This window comes from Acanthochromis polyacanthus, chromosome 8, assembly GCF_021347895.1.
Source record: "Acanthochromis polyacanthus isolate Apoly-LR-REF ecotype Palm Island chromosome 8, KAUST_Apoly_ChrSc, whole genome shotgun sequence".
NCBI classification, from domain to species: Eukaryota; Metazoa; Chordata; class Actinopteri; family Pomacentridae; genus Acanthochromis; species Acanthochromis polyacanthus.
Genome location: NC_067120.1, coordinates 31,431,324 through 31,453,889, shown reverse-complemented (window position 1 = coordinate 31,453,889; position 22,566 = coordinate 31,431,324). Strand labels below are relative to the sequence as shown.

Sequence of the window (22,566 nt, the reverse complement as noted above, 5' to 3'; positions counted from 1 at the left end):
CGATATCATGACATTTTCCAGGCATTGTGCTCTTTTTAAATTGTGATTTGTTTTTAGAACCTCGTATTACAGTTCTTTTTTATGACATCATCTTCGTTCACAGTGGTGTGGGAGGAGACATGGAGAGAGTGAACCTGCTACTGCAACAGTACATGTGTCCATCAGTCTACAGCCACAGGTCCACCGACCTGTAGAGGACCCTCAGCAGTGACAGAGAGATAAATCTGATATTATGTGTTACTGATGTTCTGAATAAATCTCTGTATGTGCAGCTGTTATCATATTTAAAGTGGAAACACAGGTATCTTTGTTATTAAAATAAGTTTTATGAAGTACTTCCAGTGCGTCTAATAATTGCACAAAGCATTTCACCTTTACACACACAGCTAATATGCTGTATTCAGTTTGATGGAAGTAAGTACTGTATTAATAAAAAAACAAAAAACTGAAGCTAGAGGACTAATCGAAGACACAAACAAAGAGCCAACGTCTCCATCCCCATATGTCTGGGTCACAGAGGTCACATAAAAACTAAGAAATGTTTCAAACCAACATTCTAAAATCAGGAAATTATCAAAGCCCCCGATGGCAGCATGTTCCTCATGAAACATTCCTGTACGTTAAAGTAACAAAGACAGAACATGTCGCATGCTACATTCTGAGGATATTGGGGGGATTTTGTTGAGGTGACACATTATAGAATGTATAGGACAGTTTCAATGCAACATTTGGGAAACATTGTAAGACTGTTTTTAATATACAGTACCAGTCAAAAGTTTGGACACACCTTCTCATTCAGTGATTTTTATTCATTTTAATTGTTTTCTACATTGTACAGTAGATTAATACTGAAGAAATTAAAACTATAAAAGAACATATATGGAATTATGTAATAACCAAAAAACTGTTCAACAAACCAGAATATATTTTAGTTTAGATTTTTCAAAGTAGCCCCGTTTTGCTTTGATGACAGCTTTGCACATTGGTATTCTCTCAGTCAGCTTCATGAGGTAGTCACCTAGCCTAGCCGGGCTAGACCCATGTTTCTGAAGGCACAAGGGTCTAGGAAAGCTCGACAGTGAGGGAGGCGGGGTTAAAGGTTGTCTTTCAAATCACTCTGCAGCAATTGGGTAGGTATACAACCAATCAACGCAACGAATAGGCTGACGTAGTTCCTAGAGCGCCGGCGGATTGTGGCTAAGTCCCATTAGCTTCCCAACCAGCGGAGCCAACTGGAATATTAAGGATTTGCCATATCCCGTCGGTATAAGTCCAAATACGTCTTTCTTCTCAATGAAACACTTCAGTGCCGTCCTTTGTTTATCTTTCAAGTTGAATTTTAGCTTCAAATCTTTAAGGGCTGTGGCCAAAGCCGAGTCGAAAGATAACTGTTTATTGTGCGCTGGTTGTTTCTGTCAGAATCGTCGCGCCTCTGTCGTCACTTCGTTACGCCCGCCTTCTGACTCTACACTTCATGGTGATTGGTCCGGCCAGTTTTAGGAGAATCCAGCCTCGAGCCTTATGGAGGGTAACTAGACCCACCCTGGCAGAGAATTAAATTCGTTGCCGTGGGTTGTCTAGCGCGGCTAGGCTAGTAGTCATCAGGAATGGTTTTGAATTAACAAGTGTGCCTTGTCAAGAGTCAATTTGTGGAAATACTTGTCTTCTTAATGTGTCTAGACCATCAGTTGTGTTGTACAGAGGTAGGGTTAGTCGTACACAGTGGATAGCCCTATTTGACTGCTGTTGTAGTCCATAGTAGGGCAAGAATCAGTCACCTCAGTAAAGAGAAACGACAGCCCATCATTTCTTTAAGACATGAAGGTCGGTGATTGTGTAAAATTCCAAGAACTCTGAATGTATCCTCGAGTGTAGTCACAAAAACCATCAAACACCAAGATGGAACTGGCTCTCATGGGGACTGCCCCAGGAAAAGAAAACTAAGAGTCACCTCTGCTGCAGGGTTAGACAAATGTCAACATCAGCTGTTCAGAGGAGACCGTGTGAATCAGGCCTTCGTGGTGGAATTGCTGCAAAGAAGTCACTACTGAGGATGGACAACAATAAGAAGAGAATTGTTTGGATCAGTGGAAATTTGTGCTTTGGTCTGTCCAAGTTTGAGATTTTTGGTTTCAACTGTTGTGTCTTTGTAAGACACAAAAAAGGTGAACGGATGCTCTCTACATGCATGGTTCCCTCTGTGAAGCACGGAGGAGGAGGTGTCATGGTGTGGGGGTGTTTTGCTGGAAACACTGTTGGGGATTTATTCAAAACTGAAGGCACACTCAACCAGCATAGCTACGACAGCATCCTGCAGCACCCTTACAACATAATTCCATATGTGTTCCTTCTTAGTTTTAATATTTTCACTATTAATCTACAATGTAGAAAATAATTAAAATAAATAAAAATCCTTAATGGAGAAGGTGTGTCCAAACTTTTGCCTGGTACTGTAATGGTCTCCTAATGATCACCAAACATTTTAGGGTGGCCGTTGTGCAGGTGGTAGAGCAGGTGTCCACTAATTGCAGGGTTCCACGTGTTGAAGCGTCTTTGGGCAAGACACGGAACTGGAAGTTGATCCTGATGGCAGGCAGGCACCTAAACCCATCGTAAAGCACTTTAAGTACCACAAATGCCTTCTAGTAACAAGAGAAAAAATTCCCACTAAAAGCATTACTACAACTTTGCAGAATCTTGTTGTTTTCAGAACCAAAAAAAAAAAATCTAGCTGGATTTATTGGGGAATGTAGGGATGCTGGAGTCTATCCCAGCTGACAAAGGCAATGTACAGTCTGAACAGATCACCAGTCCATCATAGGGCCACACAGAGACACAGACACCAAGCTGTTTAAAATCTAATTGGAATCAGTTAACCTAACATGTCTCTGAACTGTGGTAAGAAATCAGAGAAGATTAGCGGCTTCTTACTAATAAATCATTGAAGAAAAATGTAATTAAAACGCAACAAAGGGGGAAGTCATTATTTAACTGAACAAATAATAAAATCATACAATAAGCTTCAGCCACAACTTCATGTCATGTATTTAGAGACATCTGTACTCGTACTACACTCCTACTATCCTTATCACACATTACCACCTGCTAAATCATTTCCCGATATTATCTGCATCCCTCTACTGGCAGATGTAGTGGAGTACCAATCCCCACTTTCAGCAAAGCCACATGTTAAGGTATTTGGTGCAAAAGAACAGAGGCAGAGACCAGACCCATGCCATAGATCATCACTTTCACAGGACATTGCATACAAACTTCAAAATGAATTACCATGATACTTCTGTACCTCTTAAACATGCAATAGGACCCTGCACTTCACTACTCGCCGGTGACAGTACACCATCTGATATAAAAGTGGAATAATCATGAAGAGGAGGACCTGAGCCGGGTTCCATCACTGAAAGAATAGGAAGAAGAAGAGCTGTAACAACCAGCAACTCTGGCTCTGTTAACACCAGTCTAGATGAACACAAAGGCATTAAATGTGCTGATAACTCAAGTACCATGGTGAAATTAACAATTTTATACAACACATTGTGCTCACCTTATTTGCTTCATATAGGTGGCTTAGAAGCCTTGCCACTGGTAACTGAGCAAAAAAAAAAAAAAAGGAAAAGCTACACAGAGAAAGGAGTGTTTTGTTGTTTTCTGTTTTGACATCGTTTTCCGTTAATTTCAGTTCAGGTTATGTCACTCCAACCATTTGCTTAAATAATTCAGTTCTTGAGCGGCTGTTATCTGGGTTTCGCACACCCACGTAATGGGTAGTAAAATACTAAATACTTTGCTGAGAATGTCTGGGACTTAAACACTGTGACATGTACACCTTGCCAATACTGAGATTGTTTTTAATTGCTTAATTGTTCCTTTTGTTTTGTCAAGCATTTTGTGTTACATTCATTTGTTTGAAAAGAGCCATTCAAATAAAGTCTGACTGATTGAGTCTGATTCCACAAAGCACCAAATTAACAGTCTGAATACTTTTAGTAAGGGTCATTTTATATCTACAACCCTCTAAAGTGTGCGAAAAGGTGGAGACACCTCACCACTATCTGAAGCGACTGCACTTGTAATGTTTAGGCATTCGTGATGTACTGTATTTGTGCTTTGTTTGTTCCATCGTTGTCAGCCATAAATGCAAATCAGGAAATATGACCTCTGGGTGGAAAGATTCCATAGAGTGCCTGCTGATACGAAAACATAAGATGAAGGATTCCATATGTGCAAACACGTAACCATGATATGTCTAATGTAGAAAACAATCAAATAAAAGATAATTAGTTGCAGAAAAAAAAAGTCTTATGACTTCCCAGCAAACAGATGTGCGTGTTAGGTTTTTATGATGGGTAAAAGTCCGCTGCAGTCATAAAGGCAAGCAGATAAGCAGAAGAAAGACACTAAGGGGATCAGTTTAGGCACGACAGGACGGACGGAGACATGGACGGGATTCGTCCGCTCTTCACTGTGGGCAAATCCTTCAGCTTGCTTCTTCTGATTCTGCTTCAGACATCCACTGAGGCTCAGAGTGAGTATAGATGCCTGCTGCTCCATCTAAGGACTGTTTGTTTTATCTGACCGCTGGTGTCTGTAATACACAAAATAATAGGCTCAGTAACAACATGCTAACTGGAACGTAGTACATATAAAAGGTCAAGTCTAAAAGCTCACTTTGTGTGTTTTTGGATAAATATTATGGCAATGGACAGAAACGGAAAGCATGGTAATGATTGAACCAGGAAGTAGTTTGACATGGAAACTGTGAAACAGTAAAAATCATGTATATTAAAGAGCTGAGTCATTCATCTTCAGTGCTGATGTTGAATTTAGAAGTACAAATTCTGACCATTTATCTTGTCAATAACTACATGTGGTAACGCCAGAGTAAGACTGGCAGCGACTGAACCAGAAGTAGTGGACATGGAAGCAGTGAAACAGTGCAAAGTGTGTGTAATGAAGGGTGGAGACATTTATCTTCAGTGCTGACGTCGAGTTTAAAAGGACAAATTCTGAGTATTTATCTTGTCAGTTGACAAATGTGCTGTTGTCAGTTCAAAAATGCATATAAAGTGCCTTTATTAACCTTATCTGCAGCTAGGCAGCCACATGTTGCATCAGTCCATTCTCATCTTTGATGACAATTTTCAAAACATTAAACTCACTAAATAATTAACTCGTCACTGTGTTTAGTTCTACTGTCTGTACCTGATTGAAATAAAGTGGCAGAAAGTGATGCCGTTCTGATACGGTGGGAGTGAAATACACGTTTGACAAGTGAAGGGGAATAAAAGACCCACACTGGGTGTAAAATATTCTCCATACTTCAATAGAAAAACAAACATTCACATTCTACATGCATCACAAGAGAAGAAATGTCACTAAAAAACCCATAATATGCATTTTTTAGTTTTTTTCTTTTCTTAAGTGTGTTTTAGCATTTTTGTCAATTCAATTCAATTCAGTTTTATTTATATAGCACCAATTACAGTCAAATTGTCTCAAGATGCTTTACAGAACCCATATGCCTGACCCCCAGAGCAAGCCCTAAGGTGACAGCGGCAAGAAAAACACCCTTTTAACAGGGAAAAAAAACCCTTGATCTGAACCCAGCTCTTTATGTGGGGGGACCCATCTGCCTGCTGGCCGGGTGGGTTGAGAGGGACAGAAGAGGAAGAAGAGAGGTAGAGAGGTAGAGGTTAGAGAGGGGGAGGGGAACAGGGAACATAAAACACACAATTTGATACATGCATGATAAGACAGATGATACATGCAAAGTAGAAGCTAACATTGAAACTGATTCATAGTCTACTGTTATGATGTATGACTCTGGCGATAAACATACTACATATATACCTGGTAGGAAACTCAAAAATATGTAGAAGAGCATATCAAGCAAAGTGAGGGTGATGTAGACTGGTGGAAATGGGCAGCTGGAAGCAGTGGGCAAGTAAAAGATTTACAAAGATTTACAAACTAACAAATTCTAAAGTCCACACCAAAGGGAGTTATTTTGTCTCACAGAAAACTGCTCTTTACTTTTATGAAACACCTTGTTTGAGGGGCTGCACAGTGGAGTAGTGGTTAGCACTTTTGCCTTGCAGCAAGGAGATCCCTGGTTCACGTCCCGGCCTGAGCCTGGGATCTTTCTGCATGGAGTTTGCATGTTCTCCCTGTGCATGCGTGGTTTTTCTCCGGGCACTCCAGCTTCCTCCCACAGTCCAAAAATATGCTGAGGTTAATTGATCACTCTAAATTGCCTGTAGGTGTTTGTCTGTATATGTAACCCTGTGACAGACTGGTGATCTGTCCAGGGTGTCCCCTGCCTTCGCCCGAGTCAGCTGGGATAGGCTCCAGCACCCCCCGCGACCCTAATGAGGATGAAGCGGTGTATAGAGAATAGATGGATGGACCTTGTTTGAGGTCCACACTTTTCTTCTGTTTTTTTTATCAAAGTCACCAGGTAACCAGCCTAACAGCTTTTTTAGCACACAAACAAAGAACAAGCAGCTGCCTGACAGTCCACAGTGGATATTATTTCCTGACTGGAATGGCTTCTGCTAACTCTAAAGAATCTCATCCATGAACAAAGATCAATCTGCCGTTGGCTGCAAGAGTGAACACAAGAGTCTTCATGCACTACCAGCATCTGAGGAGTTGAAGACCCAGTGGGTTACTTTTATTGTGAAGCCAAAGTCCCTAACAATAGGAAAATCATTTGCACATTGCGTGGCAAATGTGGCTAATGATAACATTAACTTTGATCATATGCTGCACAAGCCAAAGCTGTGATGCTACAGGGATGCCACTACATAAAAACATTGCATTTTGTAATGCAGTGACTCCTGCTGGAATCTTCCCTTGCTCTGGGTCCCATTCTGGTTAAAAGTATACGAATGAATCTTGGAGTTGTGTTAGCAGCCAATACAAATTGGTGTTGTACTTTCTACATCCCTGAGTATGCAAGTGTACTGGGTCCGCTAGAGATCATCATCAGAGGATGTATGTGTGGACTGTGTGTGGTCGTCTGGCATTGTCCAGATTTTTTGTGCAGTAATTACACTACAAGGGCACAAACTGCAGATGGGTTGAAATATATAGACAGTGATCTACTGCGCATGTATGGAACCAGTCCTTATAGTGGACTTCAAGCAGACGAGAAAGTGTAGCAGTCTGAAGCATCTCTGGCAAATATAGCACAAAAATGAACAAATTTACATTCGAATAAGAAGCATCCTTGTTGATACAGATCAATATCAGCAGTTTTACGCTATTAGTTTAGCAGTAATATCTTGGTGCTCAATACACAGAAATGATTCCATTCTCTAATTTGACTTTAAACTTTTTTTTTTTAATTTCAACAACATTTTTCTTTTTCTCCCAACAGTATGTTCTGTAGCAGACAGCTATGTGAGCGTCGCAGAAAACAATGCTGTGGGTGTGGTCGTAGAGACAATCACTACCCAACCAGGTGTTACTCTAGAGTTTAGTCCTCCTCCTGCAAACCCAGACTATCCATTCATTCTCGACGGAAACAACCTGGTAGCTACAACGGTGTTGGACTATGAGGTGTGAGCAGTCATAACTTACAGTGCTAATGACATCCAATCCCACAACTCAAGTTCAATTCTTCAATAAAACCTGTTGATCATGAAATTTGCTTTGTTTGCAGACAGTACAGTCTTATGAGGTCCAAATCATGTGCACTAATACAGAAGGATCTGAGGTAAAACTGTGATTGATAAAATCTGCACAATATTCATTATGATTTTCACTCTGTTCATACTGAAAACTGACAAAGTGAGGTTTTGATAGGCAAGCATGTCTCATTCACTGAATGAATGTGTGTAATGTTGTCCTACATTATAACCAGCTCCCAATATAAGTGAGGAAGCATCTTACTGATAAAAAAAGAGCAAGGATCCTATTGTTATGAAACGTCTTGAAAGGCTAGAGTAGGTCTACAGGTTGGTTTAAATAAAAAAGCTGTGAAGCTTCTTGAAGAGGTTGAGCAGGTTCTTCAGGACTTTATCTGATCTGGGAAGGATTGCAAAGGATGTACAAAGAGAAAGTCAGAACTCAGAAAGCTCTCTAGGAGGGTTTCAGAAAGTTGTACATGTTCTTGAAGAGGTTCTCCAGGTCCCTGGCAAGGTTTTTCGGAGAATTTTAAGAAGTTGTAGAGGTTTTTAGCAAAATTGCTCTGGTAAAAGTAGTTCAAAAGGTTTTATGGGTTCTTAAATAGGCTGTGTTTGTAGAAGTTGCAAAGGATACTTAATGAGCTCCCTGAGTGGGTTGATTAAGGTTGTACAGCTTCTCAAAAAGGTTGAACAGATGCTTGAGAAGTTATTCAGGTGGCTGTACGAGCAACTGAAGAAGTTGTAGAAGCTCTTGTTGAGATTCACCAGCTGTTTGAAGAGGTTTAAATTGTGTCTTAAAAAGTGCTAAAGATGGTTAAGGATGTTGTATAATTTCTTAAGATTATAAAGGTTTTTGAAAAGGTTGTAAAGGTGCTACTTTTATACAGGTTCCATTCCACAGTGCATGGGGAGGTGATAAAGGTTATCTAGTAATGCCAGAGGAGTGTTTGAGAATGGACCAGAGACTCTTTAGGAAACTGTTTTGTTTTTTGTCAGATGTCCTCTAAGTAGTTAAGGAGTACCTACAGGTGTCTGTAGAAACTGAGCACATTTCTGAAGGTTCATGAAGAGGTGGCGTATGACTAAAAGCGTTCTCCAGGTAGGAGAAGTGTTTTTGTCGTTTTTAGGTTTTGTATGTTCTGCTGAGAAAACTAGTAGTTTTCTTGAGAATGTTGCACTTTTTCAAAAGGTTCTCAGAGAACGTTGTGTGAGTGTATTTTTCAGATGCTGGTGTCTGTTGTTTTATGTTTTTAAAGGTTATGCAGACAGAACATCTTCAGGTCCTGTATTTTCCTTTCACATGGAGTCTAAGTCTGCCTTTTGATCAAACATTATTAAATTTGAATTACGATGCAAGAAAAGTAACAAGAAACAACGATATTTCATTTAGCACAAAATTTAAACAAGGACGGTGTTTTGTTTCCAGCTGCCCCTCATCATTGTTGTGGTTGTGACCAATAAGAATGACAATGACCCAGTCTTTGATTCGTCTTCCTACAAAGTCAATGTCGGTGAGGTGAGTTGAATAAAAACCTAACAGGATGTATTATTCATCATTGTAAATGTGATTTGTTTGTTTTTATTTTATTAATTCAAACTGATACTCACACATTGTTATTATCAATTGTATCTTAAATTTTACCAACTTACATTTTGGTGTAAATTTTGCTTCAAAGACGGCTTCTGTCGGCACAGATGTGGGCACCTTCCGTGCCACAGACAAAGACCGACATCCTCAACTGTTCTATACCCTAACATCTCCATCTGTAAGACTTCATGTTTATTTTCCTTTTGCTTTTGCATTTACATAAATCCCTGTTTGTTTTTCTCAGAGTCATGAACAAGATGAATATTAGTTTTATTTCCAGTACCTATTTAGGTCAAAGCTGTGTTTAGCTATGAACTTTTTTTTTGGTCTGATTTCTACAGAATGAATTTGTACTAAGGTCAAATACTGACCCAACAATTCTTGTTAACGCACGTCTCGACTATGACAAAGTCAAAAATGTGGAGCTGATATTGACTGTTCAGGTGAGTAGTGCTCATTTTTCATTATACAACATTATTTCTTTCTTCTATCTCAGTGACATCCAGTGTTTCTTTTAGTCATTAGAATTTAGCTATGTTCTTTCAAATGTCTTTTTAGGACTCAAAATTACCACCAGAGGATACGGTGCGCTCCGCAACAGCGACTATCACGGTCACCATCTTAGATGAGGATAACAGACCGCCGTGGTTTCAGCCTTGCACCCCAACTGAAATTGGTAGCAGCATGATCTGCCAGAGTCCTGTCTACACCGGCAGGGTTGACTTAAATGAACAAGAGGTGTGTTGCTTTCATCTCAAATGTTCAAAACTGATCCTGAACTCTTCACTGACACACACAGAGGGAGGAAAACAGTGTCATTTTTGCCTCGAGTGGAATACTTTATCATGAGCAGCCAATCAGAGAGCTCGCTGAATAAATATTGCAATATGTTTAGTTTGTTGTACCATCCAACCATGTCTGAACTCCGTCTGAAGTGTTTGTATCTGTTGTTAATTGTCATACTTGAAGTTGGGATAAAAAGTTTTAAATGTACGAGAATTGTCATATTTCTAGGTAAAAGGAATTGTCAAATGCAGTTTATTTCTTTCAATCAGTAGGAGGTATAAGATGCTGTTGCACCACTTTATTAGGCACAGGACAAGACTATAAGAATGTTTTCTCCTCTGCAGACTGGAGTGTTGCCGTTGGAACCAGGACCTCTATATGCCATTGATGGAGACTATGGAATAAAGGAGGAGATAGTATATTCAATCCTAAGTGGTAAGCACCTTGGATTATAACAAACAATGGCCTTTTTTCAGTCTGATATCGACATCTACAGAAATACATTACTAGTTGCTGGCAGTTAGAAGCAGCCCAGTCTGTCTGTGTTTTAGGAAATGAAGATGGTCTGTTTGCGATCGACCCAAACACGGGGAACATCACCATGCTGAAGGCAGCTGACGTGTTGGGGACAATCAGTCTGTCAGTACTGGTAAGACAACACATTCACCTACTTTTATCTACTTCATTCAGATGATGATTTCTCCTGTGCTTAATGCTGAAATCAAACCGACCTTTGGCTTTATAATAGACAAACACACTGTTGTAGCATGTAACCTAAACAAGCAAAACATAGAATAGAATAGAATAGAATAGAATAGAATAGAATAGAATAGAATAGAATAGAACTTTATTTGTCATTGCAACAAGTACAACGAAATTGCAAAAGCTCTTCAGTCAGTGCAAAACAGTGTGAAGAAATACAATTAAAAAAACCACAAAGATATAATAAAATAAGGTAAGGTGCAAAATTAAAAAAACAAATTAAGTAATGACAATAAGGTGCAGGAGGGAATGGAGTTGAATGATACAGGAATGACATGTGGTAGTTATGTTATAGCAAGAGGTAGTGCAACTAGCCTTTGTTCAGAACCCTTACTGCTGTTGGGTAGAAGCTGTCTCTGAACCGGTTTGTCTTTGCAGTGATTGACATGTACCGCCTGCCTGACGGTAACAGATCAAACATGTGGTGTCCTGGGTGAGAGGGGTCCTGGGTTATTTTTCCTGCCTTTCAGAGGGAACGGGAGCAGTGCAGCTCTTCAAGTGTGAGGAGAGGGCAGTCTATGATTTTTTTGGGTCGTGTCGATGATCCTGTGCAGTGAGGCCCTCTGAGCCACCGTGCAGCTGGTGTACCACACGCGCAGACAGTACACCAGGATGGTCTCGATGGTGCACCTGTAGAAAGACAACAGCAGTCTCTGGGAGATGTTGTTCTTCCTGAGCACCCTCAGGAAGTGCAGTCTCTGCTGGGCCTTCTTCAGTAGCTCGGAGGTGTTCACAGTCCAGGTCAGGTCCTTCTCCAAGTGGACTCCTAGAAAGTGGAAGTCCTCTACCCTCTCCACACAGTCTCTGTTGATGATCAGAGGTGAAATGTCTGTTTTAGTCCTCCGAAAGTCGATAATCAGCTCCTTGGTCTTGGCTGTGTTGAGGAGCAGGTTGTTGTCTCTGCACCACCCAGTCAGCTGCTTCACCTCAGTCCTGTATGCGGACTCATCCCCCCCAGAGATTAGTCCAACAACTGTGGTGTCGTCGGCAAACTTGATGATGGTGTTACTGGGGTGTGTAGAGGTACAGTCCGATGTGTAGAGGGTGTGGAGCAGAGGGCTCAGCACGCAGCCCTGGGGGGAGCCGATGCTGAGGCTGATGGTCCCAGATGTGTGGTCTCCCACTCTCACCCTCTGCCTGCGGTCCGACAAGAAGCTGTAGATCCACATGCAGATGGAATGTGGAAGTCCAAGGTCTTCCAGTTTACCCACCAGTTTGTGAGGAAGGATGGTGTTAAACGCGGAGCTGTAGTCCACGAAGAGCATCTGCGTGTATGTCCCCTGCTGCTCCAGGTGAGAGAGTGACACGTGGAGCGCTGTAGCTACAGCATCCTCCATCGATCTGTTGGCCCTGTATGCAAACTGGTGGGGATCGAGACTTCTGGGGAGGAGTGAGGTAATGTGAACCCGTACCAGTTTCTCAAAGCACTTCAGCACCACTGGAGTGAAAGCTACTGGCTGGTAGTCATTGAGGCTGGAGATGTGTTGCTTCTTGGGCAGGAGGACGATGGTGGAGGACTTGAGGCAGGGTGGGACGACGGACTGGGAAAGGGAACGGTTGAAGATTCTGGTGAACACTCCAGCCAGCTGGTCAGTGCAATCCTTCAGCACATATCAAATGAAGCCTGACTTCAACCTAGATGCCGACAGTTTCCATTCTCCAAGGCCATACTGCTGCTAATGAGATTCTAAGATCATTGTCCCAGTCATACTTCAAATGAATTTGGAGGGCTTCTGATGAGAGAAGAAGAGTTTACATTCACTGTGTGAACATGGATTACACATGTTGGAGCTTTTTTAAATCTGATTCAGTATTTTTGATGCAAAATCTTTTTAAGTCCAAATAATTTAAATTTTTAAAAACCCTGAACAGAAGAGGGTATTTAAAAAGGTTCTCAGCCTCACCAGGAAACAAGGAGTGTAACTCCCATTGTGCAACACAACTATATACTTTGAAGCCTGATGACCATGCACAAATACTCAAATTTTGTTGTTAATTATTTTAAAGGAGAGGAAATCTTTGAACTGGTGTGCTGTTGCTCCACAATAATGGAGCCGTCCACAAGGTACAGGTGGCAGTCAGCACAAGGTGGGATCTGCCACCAGTGCTGTGTGGATGGACACACTGCTGTGGAGCAACAACAGCCAGCTCAAAGCTTTCCTCTCCTTTCCCCTTTGACTGTCTCAAACATTTGAGTTTTTGTGGATAGTGATATAAGGCTTTATATCACATTTAGGACACAGCTATGTAAAAAATGGGAATTGTGCCCATTGTGAGAACTTCTTGAAGTATTCTATTATGTTGACTGGTAAATCAAGTCCCACTTCACAACAAAAGTCCAGTATAAGTCGGCAGACTTCTGCAGATGTAGGAGATATTGATTCTTTATGTATTTCAGCCAAACACAGACACTTCAGTTTGTTGGAGATTTGGGCTGTAACTGATTGTTTTCCTTTCAAAATAATCAAAAATAAAATAATAATAATAATAATTTGGTCCATGAAATTTTGGTTGGTTTTCAGATAATAAAGCAATTATTCAATTATTTCTGCACAATCATTTAAACGTAGGAATGTGTCATTTGGTGAAAAAATAGGTTGGTCAGTGGGCAGACAAGAATCTTAGCTGGGTGCTCCTGGGAGAACTTACTTCATTATTACTCAGATCCTGAAGTTCAACTTATCATGAGCAAACCTCTCCATGATTGGAAATGAGAATGCCTTTACTTTTAAAACTTTCCTCATGCTTTTTTTTCTCTCTTTTAGGCTGCTCAGGCAATTAACAGTTATCAGTATGCCACCACCACCGTTACAATCAGTATCCAGGTGAAGAGCCTCCACCCCCCAGTGTTTCAGAAGACTCTGTATGAAGGCCTCGCTACTTCAAGCGGCACCATGGTGATGGACCGGACAAACAAAGACCAGCCGCTGCGGATCCTCGCCACAGATGCGGACTACGCTGCCACTGGGGTAGAACACTGAATCCAAACACTTTAAGCCTTTTCAGTAAAAGGAAGTTGCTTTGCTTAGCTGAGGTGGAAAAGCTGAACAATTTGATAAATGTTAAAAACATCGTAACATACAAAACCTTCTGTGGTGATATGATTTAATGGCATCCAATGAGAAAAGTAGCACCACCAGCAACTGTTTATTTCAATAAACCAAACATTTGTTTCCTATATTTCTTGGAAATTCTGATATAATTTGTGTTATTTTACCTGGAATCATCAGAAAATATATTTTGAATTACAAACTGGATCAAGCTTTTGCAGGCAGCACAGTTGAGAAGTGGTTATTACTGTTGCCTCACAGGTCGAGGATGCTAGTTTTAAATCTCTGGGTTTGCTGGAGTTTTTCTGTGTCGAGTTTGTATGTTCTCACTGTATGTTCTGTATGGGTTCTCACCACGTGTTCTGGATTCCTCTCACAGTCCAAGCACATGTAGGTTTATCTCTAAGCCAGCTGGGATAGGCTCCTAGGCCTATAGTTCATGCATTTTTCCAAGGTAGCCTGAGCAAATAAAGTTCTTAAATGAGCTATTTTGTTGTGGTATGTACATGTAAGAGTTATTAAGTGAAAACAGAAAAGAAACGGTGTATAGTCCTGATGAAATGAGCTGAATGGATTGCACTGGTGTTAATATTGCATTTTATTTTGAGGCAGCTGTCAGTGGTGCATTTCCAGCCATTCTGCTGTTAGAAACTCTCGAAAGCTCTCAGAATTATAGCTATTATGAGGACTGACATAATGCAGCTTTAATGCATTATATCTGTTGTGTGTTTGATGATTGAGGAAGTCTTTCTGAAGCTTTCTGGCCAACTGATACATTAACTTTTTTATATATGTTCTAACAGGGTCTAAATCCTCACATCACTTACTCCATTAGCGGCAGCAGTGATTTCTCACTTATTGATGGCTACTTATTCATGACTAAGGACCTTCCAGAGAGCACATTAACCTTGGAGGTGAGTATAAAAATCGAGCTTAAAGTTTACAGAAGTGAAAGTGACTGGTCAACTTCAAACATTTAAATACATCTTGGCATTTTCAGGTGGTGGCAAAAGACACAACTAATGATGAAACAGACAAAAGTCAGCTTTCACTGGAGGTAAAAACAGGTAGGAAGACAACCCTCACAAAGCATCCATCTCTCGTTCATTGGTGGTTCAATGCAGCAGTGTTCAGTATTGTACTACCTGCTATCATATTTGCCAGAATGAAGGCTTGCTACTTGTTAGTCTGACTCACAGGATGTAGGCTTCACATCTAAGCCAGCCATTACCTGCAAATGTCATGCAGCTTTTTCCTCAGCTTCTACTATCTACATGTATCATTTCCCTTTCAGTATAGAAAACAACAGCAACAATCTCCAGGCAGCAACCTACCACAGTAAAAACTGAAAGTTTGCTGAGGATTTGGACCATATAGTAAGGCAGTATTGCTGGTTGCTTTTGGTAGATTATTAATTTTAATAACAGTTCTTGCCTTCCTGCCTGCAAATGTTTCACAGAAACAGTCACTGATTTAACAGTTTTGAGGAGACTCCATTGTCGCATCCTTGACGATTCTGACCTGTTATGTAAATGCAAACAAGCCCTAGCCAGACCGCTGGAAGACTATGTACTTGTAGCTCCTTATACTGAAAGATCCATGGATGCATTTTAGTTTTAGGTGACTTTCCAGGAGAAGTCTTTTATTAACCCAGTGAATTAAACTGCATTTCAACCAGAGGACCCAAGCTATGAATGTAGTACCTGGGTATAGATTTGTGAATGAGATAAAGGCCTCTTCCTTGCTGAAAGGGTTGAGTTCAAGGGAACCGTCCCCCCACTTTGTTTCTGCCCCACATTCTTTTTAAGTTTTGGATAAGTGTATCACCTTGAGTTTTATACTTAATCAGTCATGTGCACATTTTTCTGCTGCAAATCAATTTGTTTCCACATGTGAGGCTGACTCTGGAAACCATAAACGCACAGGTGAATCACCCCATTGGACTGTTACATTAGCAACAGAAGGCCTAGCTCATTTCAGTTGAGTGCTGGTAGGCTGTATTCACTGGAAGCAGGGTCTATAGGAATTAAATCAAATGAAGGCAGGATTTTGAGGATGGAGGCAGACTCAGAAGTACTACAAATGTTGTCTAATGTGAAAATGGAGGTTAGTGATGCATGAGTCCTATCTGCTGGACCGATGGATAAGCATGGTGGCTTTGGAAAATATGTGTGGATCAAGAACTGACAAATCAGTAGTCTCACTAAGTTTTAAATAAGTAACCGAAACATTGTTTGGCTCTGCCTTCCTCTGTCTTATCTTTTCTCCTTTGTCAATCTGTCTCTCTTGCTTAACACATAAATGCAGGCAATGGAAAGTTCAGGTCCTCTTATGCCCTGGCTGTCATAATTCTTTATTACTGAACCATAAAGTAACCGCCATCTTAATTGACAGTTAGCAGCATGCAGTCACAAAAGAGGATCTAAACAACATGTTTCTGCATGTAGCAATTCTATAATATTATCCTTTAATAAACTATGTATGTCTATGATCATTCAGTAGCATGTGTTCTTCTAAAAATACACCCTACACACCAAACCATGTCTTACTAAGGTTTTTTAAGGAGCCATAGATACAGTTTTAGATGTTCGGTGTAGCCAGGCATATTTTTGTCAATTTGACCCTTTGAATGGATCAAGTGGGTGTGGGTGCTAAAAAACCCTGACCTGCACATGACTATTGGCTGCTATTAAGGCTTTAGAAGAAATAAAACGATGGTAGACTTGGAGTAACTGCCAGTAATCCCTCTATTGGAACTACAACTAATGACTCTGCAGCTCTGATTAATATCCTGGAAATGGTGTTTCCCCTCCCCAACATCAACTGGAAGGAAAGACCAAGATGCTGAGCTCTTCGTATGCTCAGTCACAGCTGTTACAACAAGGAAAAAGTCATTGTTCTGGAGAACTTGTGGGCTCTCCAGCACCAGCACACACCAAATGGAAGGATGTGCACAGCCTCACATGTGGAAACAAGCACAGACTGCTTACTGGCCTCTCCACTTCTGAAATGAATCTGGCATGCTGGGCTTGGATATTCTTTTGGGGTGTCTCACATACTCATTGTGACAGTGTTCTGTGGTTGGTCTGCTTTGATGTCACATACCACAATGGAGTTCACTTGAATATAGTCAAAGACCTTTTAACATTATCTATTCCTAGTTTAGCTGGCAGCGCTTTCATCTGCTGGTTAAATCACATACATTGTTGAGTTCACTGCTTGTTACAGCATTAAACAAACATTAGCATTCAGGTTTTTGCAAATATGTCAAGATGAAATAGGTTGTGCATCCCGTATGAGGCAACTTTTGAGGTTCAAAGAAAATAGGAACAAGAAGTAAATCTGTGGAGGTTCAAAGTGTGTTCTCCTCTCAGGTCTCACCACCACCAAATTGCCTCAGAGCACAACAGACTTTATTACCACGACACCTACAGAGAAATTCACCACTGACGACAAGATCACGGGAAGTGCTGTATCCACCATCTCCAACACGGTGCCCACTGTGCCAACTGGAGGCACTTCCTCAACCACTGATCCCGATGGAGAAAGTCCTACTACCAGAGACCAACCAGGTGCTCACTTTTCTCTCAGTCAAACTGAATATTGTCATATTATGAAAAATCAAGGTAGCAATTACTGAGTGCAATATTTAACATTGCACATTATTCACAAAATAAACAAAATAAAGCAGAGTGCAACTGGGAGGAGCTTTTATTTTCAATGTATCTGAAGTGGCAACTAAACCAGGCTGCTTGGACTATGAAAGATCTTGTTGTGGACATTAAAAGCAACCAACCACAGAGCACTTCTTTGTCATGCAGTGTTTGAAAAAAAAAAGTTTGACCGCTTTTCAACAGGTCAAGTTTTTAAGAAAACAGTCAGCATATTTGGGGAGTTTGAAATGAGTCTGTATGTCAAGAAGAACTCTTAGCATATCTTAGCTAATCTAAGAGTTTTGTCTGTCATATTTTCCCTGACACTGAAGTCAAGTTACTGGTGACTATGTTTAACCAAGGCAAATTTTTACAAAACAAGCGTAAATCTGTGGTTCAGTTCTTCCTGAATGCACAGCTGGTGAAACACCTTAAATATAGTCAACATTGAATTTAGTTAGCTACTACATTGTTAGCTACGGTAACAGTTGTCAGCTTTGTTAGCTTCAACTTCAGTAAAGTTGTCATATCTATAATGTTAGCTACTTGTTTGTAGTTTTGTTAAATTTAATACCAAACTGTTGGCTTTAACTTTTATAATCAACTACATTTCTAGCTTCACATTTAGCTCACACTAAGCTGCGTGTTGGTGTCTTTTGGTCGATGTCTGAATGTACTGACCTGTGTTCTTGCAGTGACTACCCCAGCTGGTGAAAATGATGTAGTGGGCATGGCAGTGATCGGTGCAGTCTTGGGTGCCCTGCTGCTTATTGCCCTGGTGATCATTGGGGTGCTCATCTGTCGCTTGCGGAAGGGCAAAGCAGACTGGAAGAAGATCTACGAGGCCAGCATGTTTCGAAGCTCTGTAAGTTCTAAGTTTAAAAGGTTGTTAAAGTTTTCAGAGTAAGGGCATCCACCTAAGGATAATCTGTTCCTAGTCAGCACCACTATTGGCATTGTTACCGACAGGAACTTAAGCCTGATTCTGTGCTCATATCCGCTGCCACAGGCGTATTGTAAATTAGATTAATTTCTTTAGTGTTTGCAGTAACATTATTACTGATTGATATTGCTGGCAAAACTGCAGACATATAGTCCAGGCTACAAAAGCAACCATTACATAAGCCACTTGAAAAAAAGGATAACATCCTGTTTCATCTTGGTTCAACTTAACACATGTAAAGGCATGCCACCCGATGACACAAACAGCTAATCTACAATTCTTGAAATGTTTATTATTTAGTCAAATGGTATTGGGTATTAGCAGATATCAAACATTAGGTGGCTTGGATCGCAACAGGGCAAATAAACATTTACTGAGATGTCCCGAAATAACGAAATTATTAGTATGTTGACCTTGACCATTCTTTCTGAACATTGGGAATGGCCCATTCACAAGTGGATCTAAAGATGAAATGTATTTTTCAATTTTCAAGCTGCTTGCTTAAATTTCGGTTAGTTCCTTCACTGTTAGCTCCACCAGTCTGTCACTGAAACTTTGGGCTTTAATGAAGGCTTTTTTTTCTATCATGAAGTTATTATAGGCTAAAACCACTGCAGTAGTGGTAATGGGCAATCCATGCTCATCTGAGTTTGTTTCTTCTGGATCTTCTCGTCGATGCTCGTCACCTAACTCCCCTTTTATCTTCTTAATCTGCCTAAATCTGAGTATTTTACGTAGTTTTACTCTATGTCCACTTAGTTGTTGGGTCAATAAAATGTCATAAAATGATCAGTAATTCCCTCAAAATTTCTGGTTTTGTCCACAAGTCAAACAAATTCAGTTTCCTGTCACAGGGAAGGCAAAAAAAAAAAAACAGAAAATGTTCGCATGCAAAAAGCCATCATCAAATACTTATGATTGGTACTTCAAAAAAACTGATTATCAAAATAGTTGGCAAATAATCTTATGGCTGACAACTAAACGGCAACCTGATTAAATGTAGCAGCTCTACATACTATCAGGTTGACTCCAGAGGCCAAAATCTCATGGAGTCCCAATAAAGAGCTTATCTTATCTAAATAACATATCAAATTTTATTTACTCCAACATTTTCCTTGACATTGTAGACCTGGACTTTGGGGCCTATCATATCAAGTTTTTATATTATGTGGCATAAAGTCCACCCTCTAACTTCAAATGACAGACATCTGTTAGCTGGTTTCACAGCTGCTAAAAGGATGGTAGCTTGTCACTGAAGACACAGTCAGTGACTCTGTCAGTGAGGGAGGGGCTCTTCTCTAACCAGGATACTGCACAGCTAGAGCATTCTATCAAGTGATTATACATGCCAAAACACAAACAATACACAAAATATTACATGTTAGTCAAAGCTGTTTGGAAAAGAAGAATAAATAATGGTGAATAATTGTCTTTTCTCTCCCTGATTGTCCTTCCACAGCTGGGTCAAGGCTCGGGTGGTCATAAGGAGGGCATCCAGTACACCAATGAGGCCTTCCAGAAAGACGAGGATGGAAGCAGCTTGGGCTCAGGTGGTCCCGAGAGGGAAAGTGTAATAGCTAGTAAAGCGCCCCCACAAACATCATGGAACATTGAACGCGAAGAGGCCATCATGAAGTCTTCTGCACCACTACATGACCTGCTGCCTGATAATTCCAGCGACACGTCATCAGAGAAGTCCGATTCAGAGAATGATGTGAAACCCATCCTGACCAAAGAGAGGCGTGTGGAGGAGGGATACAAATCGGTTTGGTTTAAGGAGGACATTGACCCAGATGCCAAAGAGGAGGTGGTCATCATCCCAGACAGCAGAGAGGATGACAGTGAGGAAGAAGATGAGGAACCATCGCGTAGCAGCAGAGAAGATGATGAAGACAACAACCCACTAGGAAAAAAGATCTTCTTTGCTGATTCAGATCTGGACAGTGGAATCGAGGTGAAGACTGAAAATCCACCACAGGACTCAGACAGTGACGAATCAATGGATCATGCTCTGTGAGAGGACTCAATGGAATCACCCAGAAAAAAATCAAATGAAGATTAATGTGCAGTCAGGCCTGAAACACTAAGCATGTCATCTTAACATTCTATTACAGAGGACCAGTAGCACAGAACCAGGACTGTACAGTCATTTCTGAGCATTCATTATCTTAGAAGCATTAACTACAAGTGTGTAAGTAAGGGATTATTTTCCTTAGATTTTAGGTAAATCAAGCCTTTTGCGGGCTGTATCCTTCATCTAAGTATGTTGTGACTCAAAATGTAGCACAGATTGATTACAGAGGTGATGTTTGTGTGTGAGGAAGTTGAAATTTGCTGAAATCAATGTAGCAGAAATTAAGCAATAGGAATTACTGTTGTCCAAGAGTTTTGAAAAACCGACTAGAAAGAAAATCAACTCTCACAGTATGTTTAACTGACTAGCCTCTTCCCATTGTAGACCTTGTTAGACCTTGAAGCAAAGCTTGTAGTAAAGCTGCCAGTAAACAGAGTTTGAAGACACTGAGAAGAAGAAGTCTGGGAAGAAAAAATCTAATTTAATGGACTTACTGGAATATTGGTTAATTATTAACTGTTTGTGCTGGCTGCTCAGTGTGAATCCATGATGCTGAATAAAGTTACAAATATATTGGTATGTAACAAAAGCCTCCCTACTGATAACAAAGACTGTAAAACATTATGACATACTGACAGGACTCTGAGCTTCCATTAAGCAAATCAATGCTGTTGTCACAAATGTTTATCAGCAGCTTCAGAGAAGAAATAATTGTGTACATGATACTGTATTATAATAAATCCTTAAAATGTGGAATAAGGTGGCTGAAAAACTTCTTTAAACTTTTTTTGCATATTTCTCACACTTAAATGTTCCAGATCATCAAATTAACCATCAAGTAGTACCATTTCTAGAATGTTGTTGGTATAATATTCAGCACTAACAGTGGTACCTTGAGGCACAATGTGCAGCTCTGAGAGACCAGAAGCAGACATAGCCCCCCAAACCACACTATGGGCACTGAATTTCACTTGCTCAGAAGATGCTACTTCTTCACGATCATCTGCATAGATACAGTCGTTTTGGCTGTTGGGTGTCTGAAATAAGTATAGAGGACATTCATCAGAGAAAATCCAGTTCTCAGTCTTTTGAAGTCAGAGTTCTGTACTTCTTTGAGAAAGCCAGCTTTTTCTCCTTTTGCAGTTTGGTGAATCGTGGGGTCTTGTGAACTTCCAGCCCCAATGTTTCTGTTAAATAATGATGCACAGTGCTCTTAGAAACATCTTCTCCAAGATTTTTCAGCCTCTGACTGAGTTGCCAGCATGACTGGTGTCTTCTGTCCTTGGCCTTTCTCATCAGATACTTGGTTCTTGCAGTTTGGCCAGATGGACATCCTCAGCAAGGAAAGTCTTTGAAGGATCCTCCTTTGGTCTACCTTTGTCACCACTTCTGCACCCAGCAGATATTTCTGCCAAGGGATTGAGCTACCTGCTGATGAGTTTTTGCTGCATTTCGAAGAACAATGGCCTGTGCATGAATCTCTGACTCTGAAAGAGTAGCTATTACACCCTTACTCTTGGCCACGGTAACAATGCTTCCAAACATTGGTTGGGAGTGTAATGCATTTTGGTCTAGCAAGAAATTTATCTACTGGGACATGACAGTTTGACCAGACGAACAACCAAACAGTACGTGATTGAGCAGGTGGAACCTATTTTGGTGACAAACAATCAAACGTGTTGTCCGGTGTTGAGAACGACTTTTTGGGACACGGTGTATAACTATATCATGAAGAAAAAAGAACACTCGAACTCAGTGAACAGGTTGTTGAAAAGCATAAATCAGAGGATGGATATCAGAACCTATCAAAGTAATTGTAAACTTTTTTATAGGCACTGTAACCATTTTCAAAATTCTCTTCACAACAAAAACAACAACCTCTGAGAAGCAATACTCAATAAAAAATTTTTTATGATTTAAATTGTGCAGCAAGGCTTATTTCAGTGAATTAGTCATAACGATAGCATCATCTCCCTGCACATACACACGTGGACAAAATTGTTGGTACCCCTCAGTTAAAGAAGGAAAAACCCACAATTCTCACTGAAATCACTTGAAACT

General features: G+C 40.5%; 1 protein-coding gene across 1 annotated transcript; it reads left to right on the top strand.

Annotated features, from left to right (window-relative positions):
- Window positions 1-4,455: 4,455 nt before the first annotated feature.
- Window positions 4,456-20,451, top strand: LOC110954205 (cadherin-related family member 5-like). The gene is made up of 12 exons (XM_051952163.1): window positions 4,456-4,543; window positions 7,400-7,554; window positions 9,579-9,680; window positions 9,796-9,975; window positions 10,368-10,458; window positions 10,575-10,672; window positions 13,551-13,754; window positions 14,639-14,749; window positions 14,836-14,902; window positions 17,210-17,407; window positions 18,184-18,353; window positions 19,891-20,451. Exons 1-12 carry the CDS (start codon window positions 4,456-4,458, stop codon window positions 20,446-20,448), a joined length of 2,022 nt encoding a protein of 673 aa, XP_051808123.1. The 3' UTR covers window positions 20,449-20,451.
- Window positions 20,452-22,566: the final 2,115 nt, after the last annotated feature.

Excerpts from the sequence above, each read along its gene's own strand:
- LOC110954205 (XM_051952163.1), top strand. The coding sequence starts at position 4,456 with ATGGACGGGATTCGTCCGCTCTTCACTGTGGGCAAATCCTTCAGCTTG. Across the intron at positions 9,976-10,367 it reads TTGACTTAAATGAACAAGAG|ACTGGAGTGTTGCCGTTGGA; the intron begins GTGTGTTGCTTT and ends TCTCCTCTGCAG. Across the intron at positions 14,750-14,835 it reads AGAGCACATTAACCTTGGAG|GTGGTGGCAAAAGACACAAC; the intron begins GTGAGTATAAAA and ends TGGCATTTTCAG.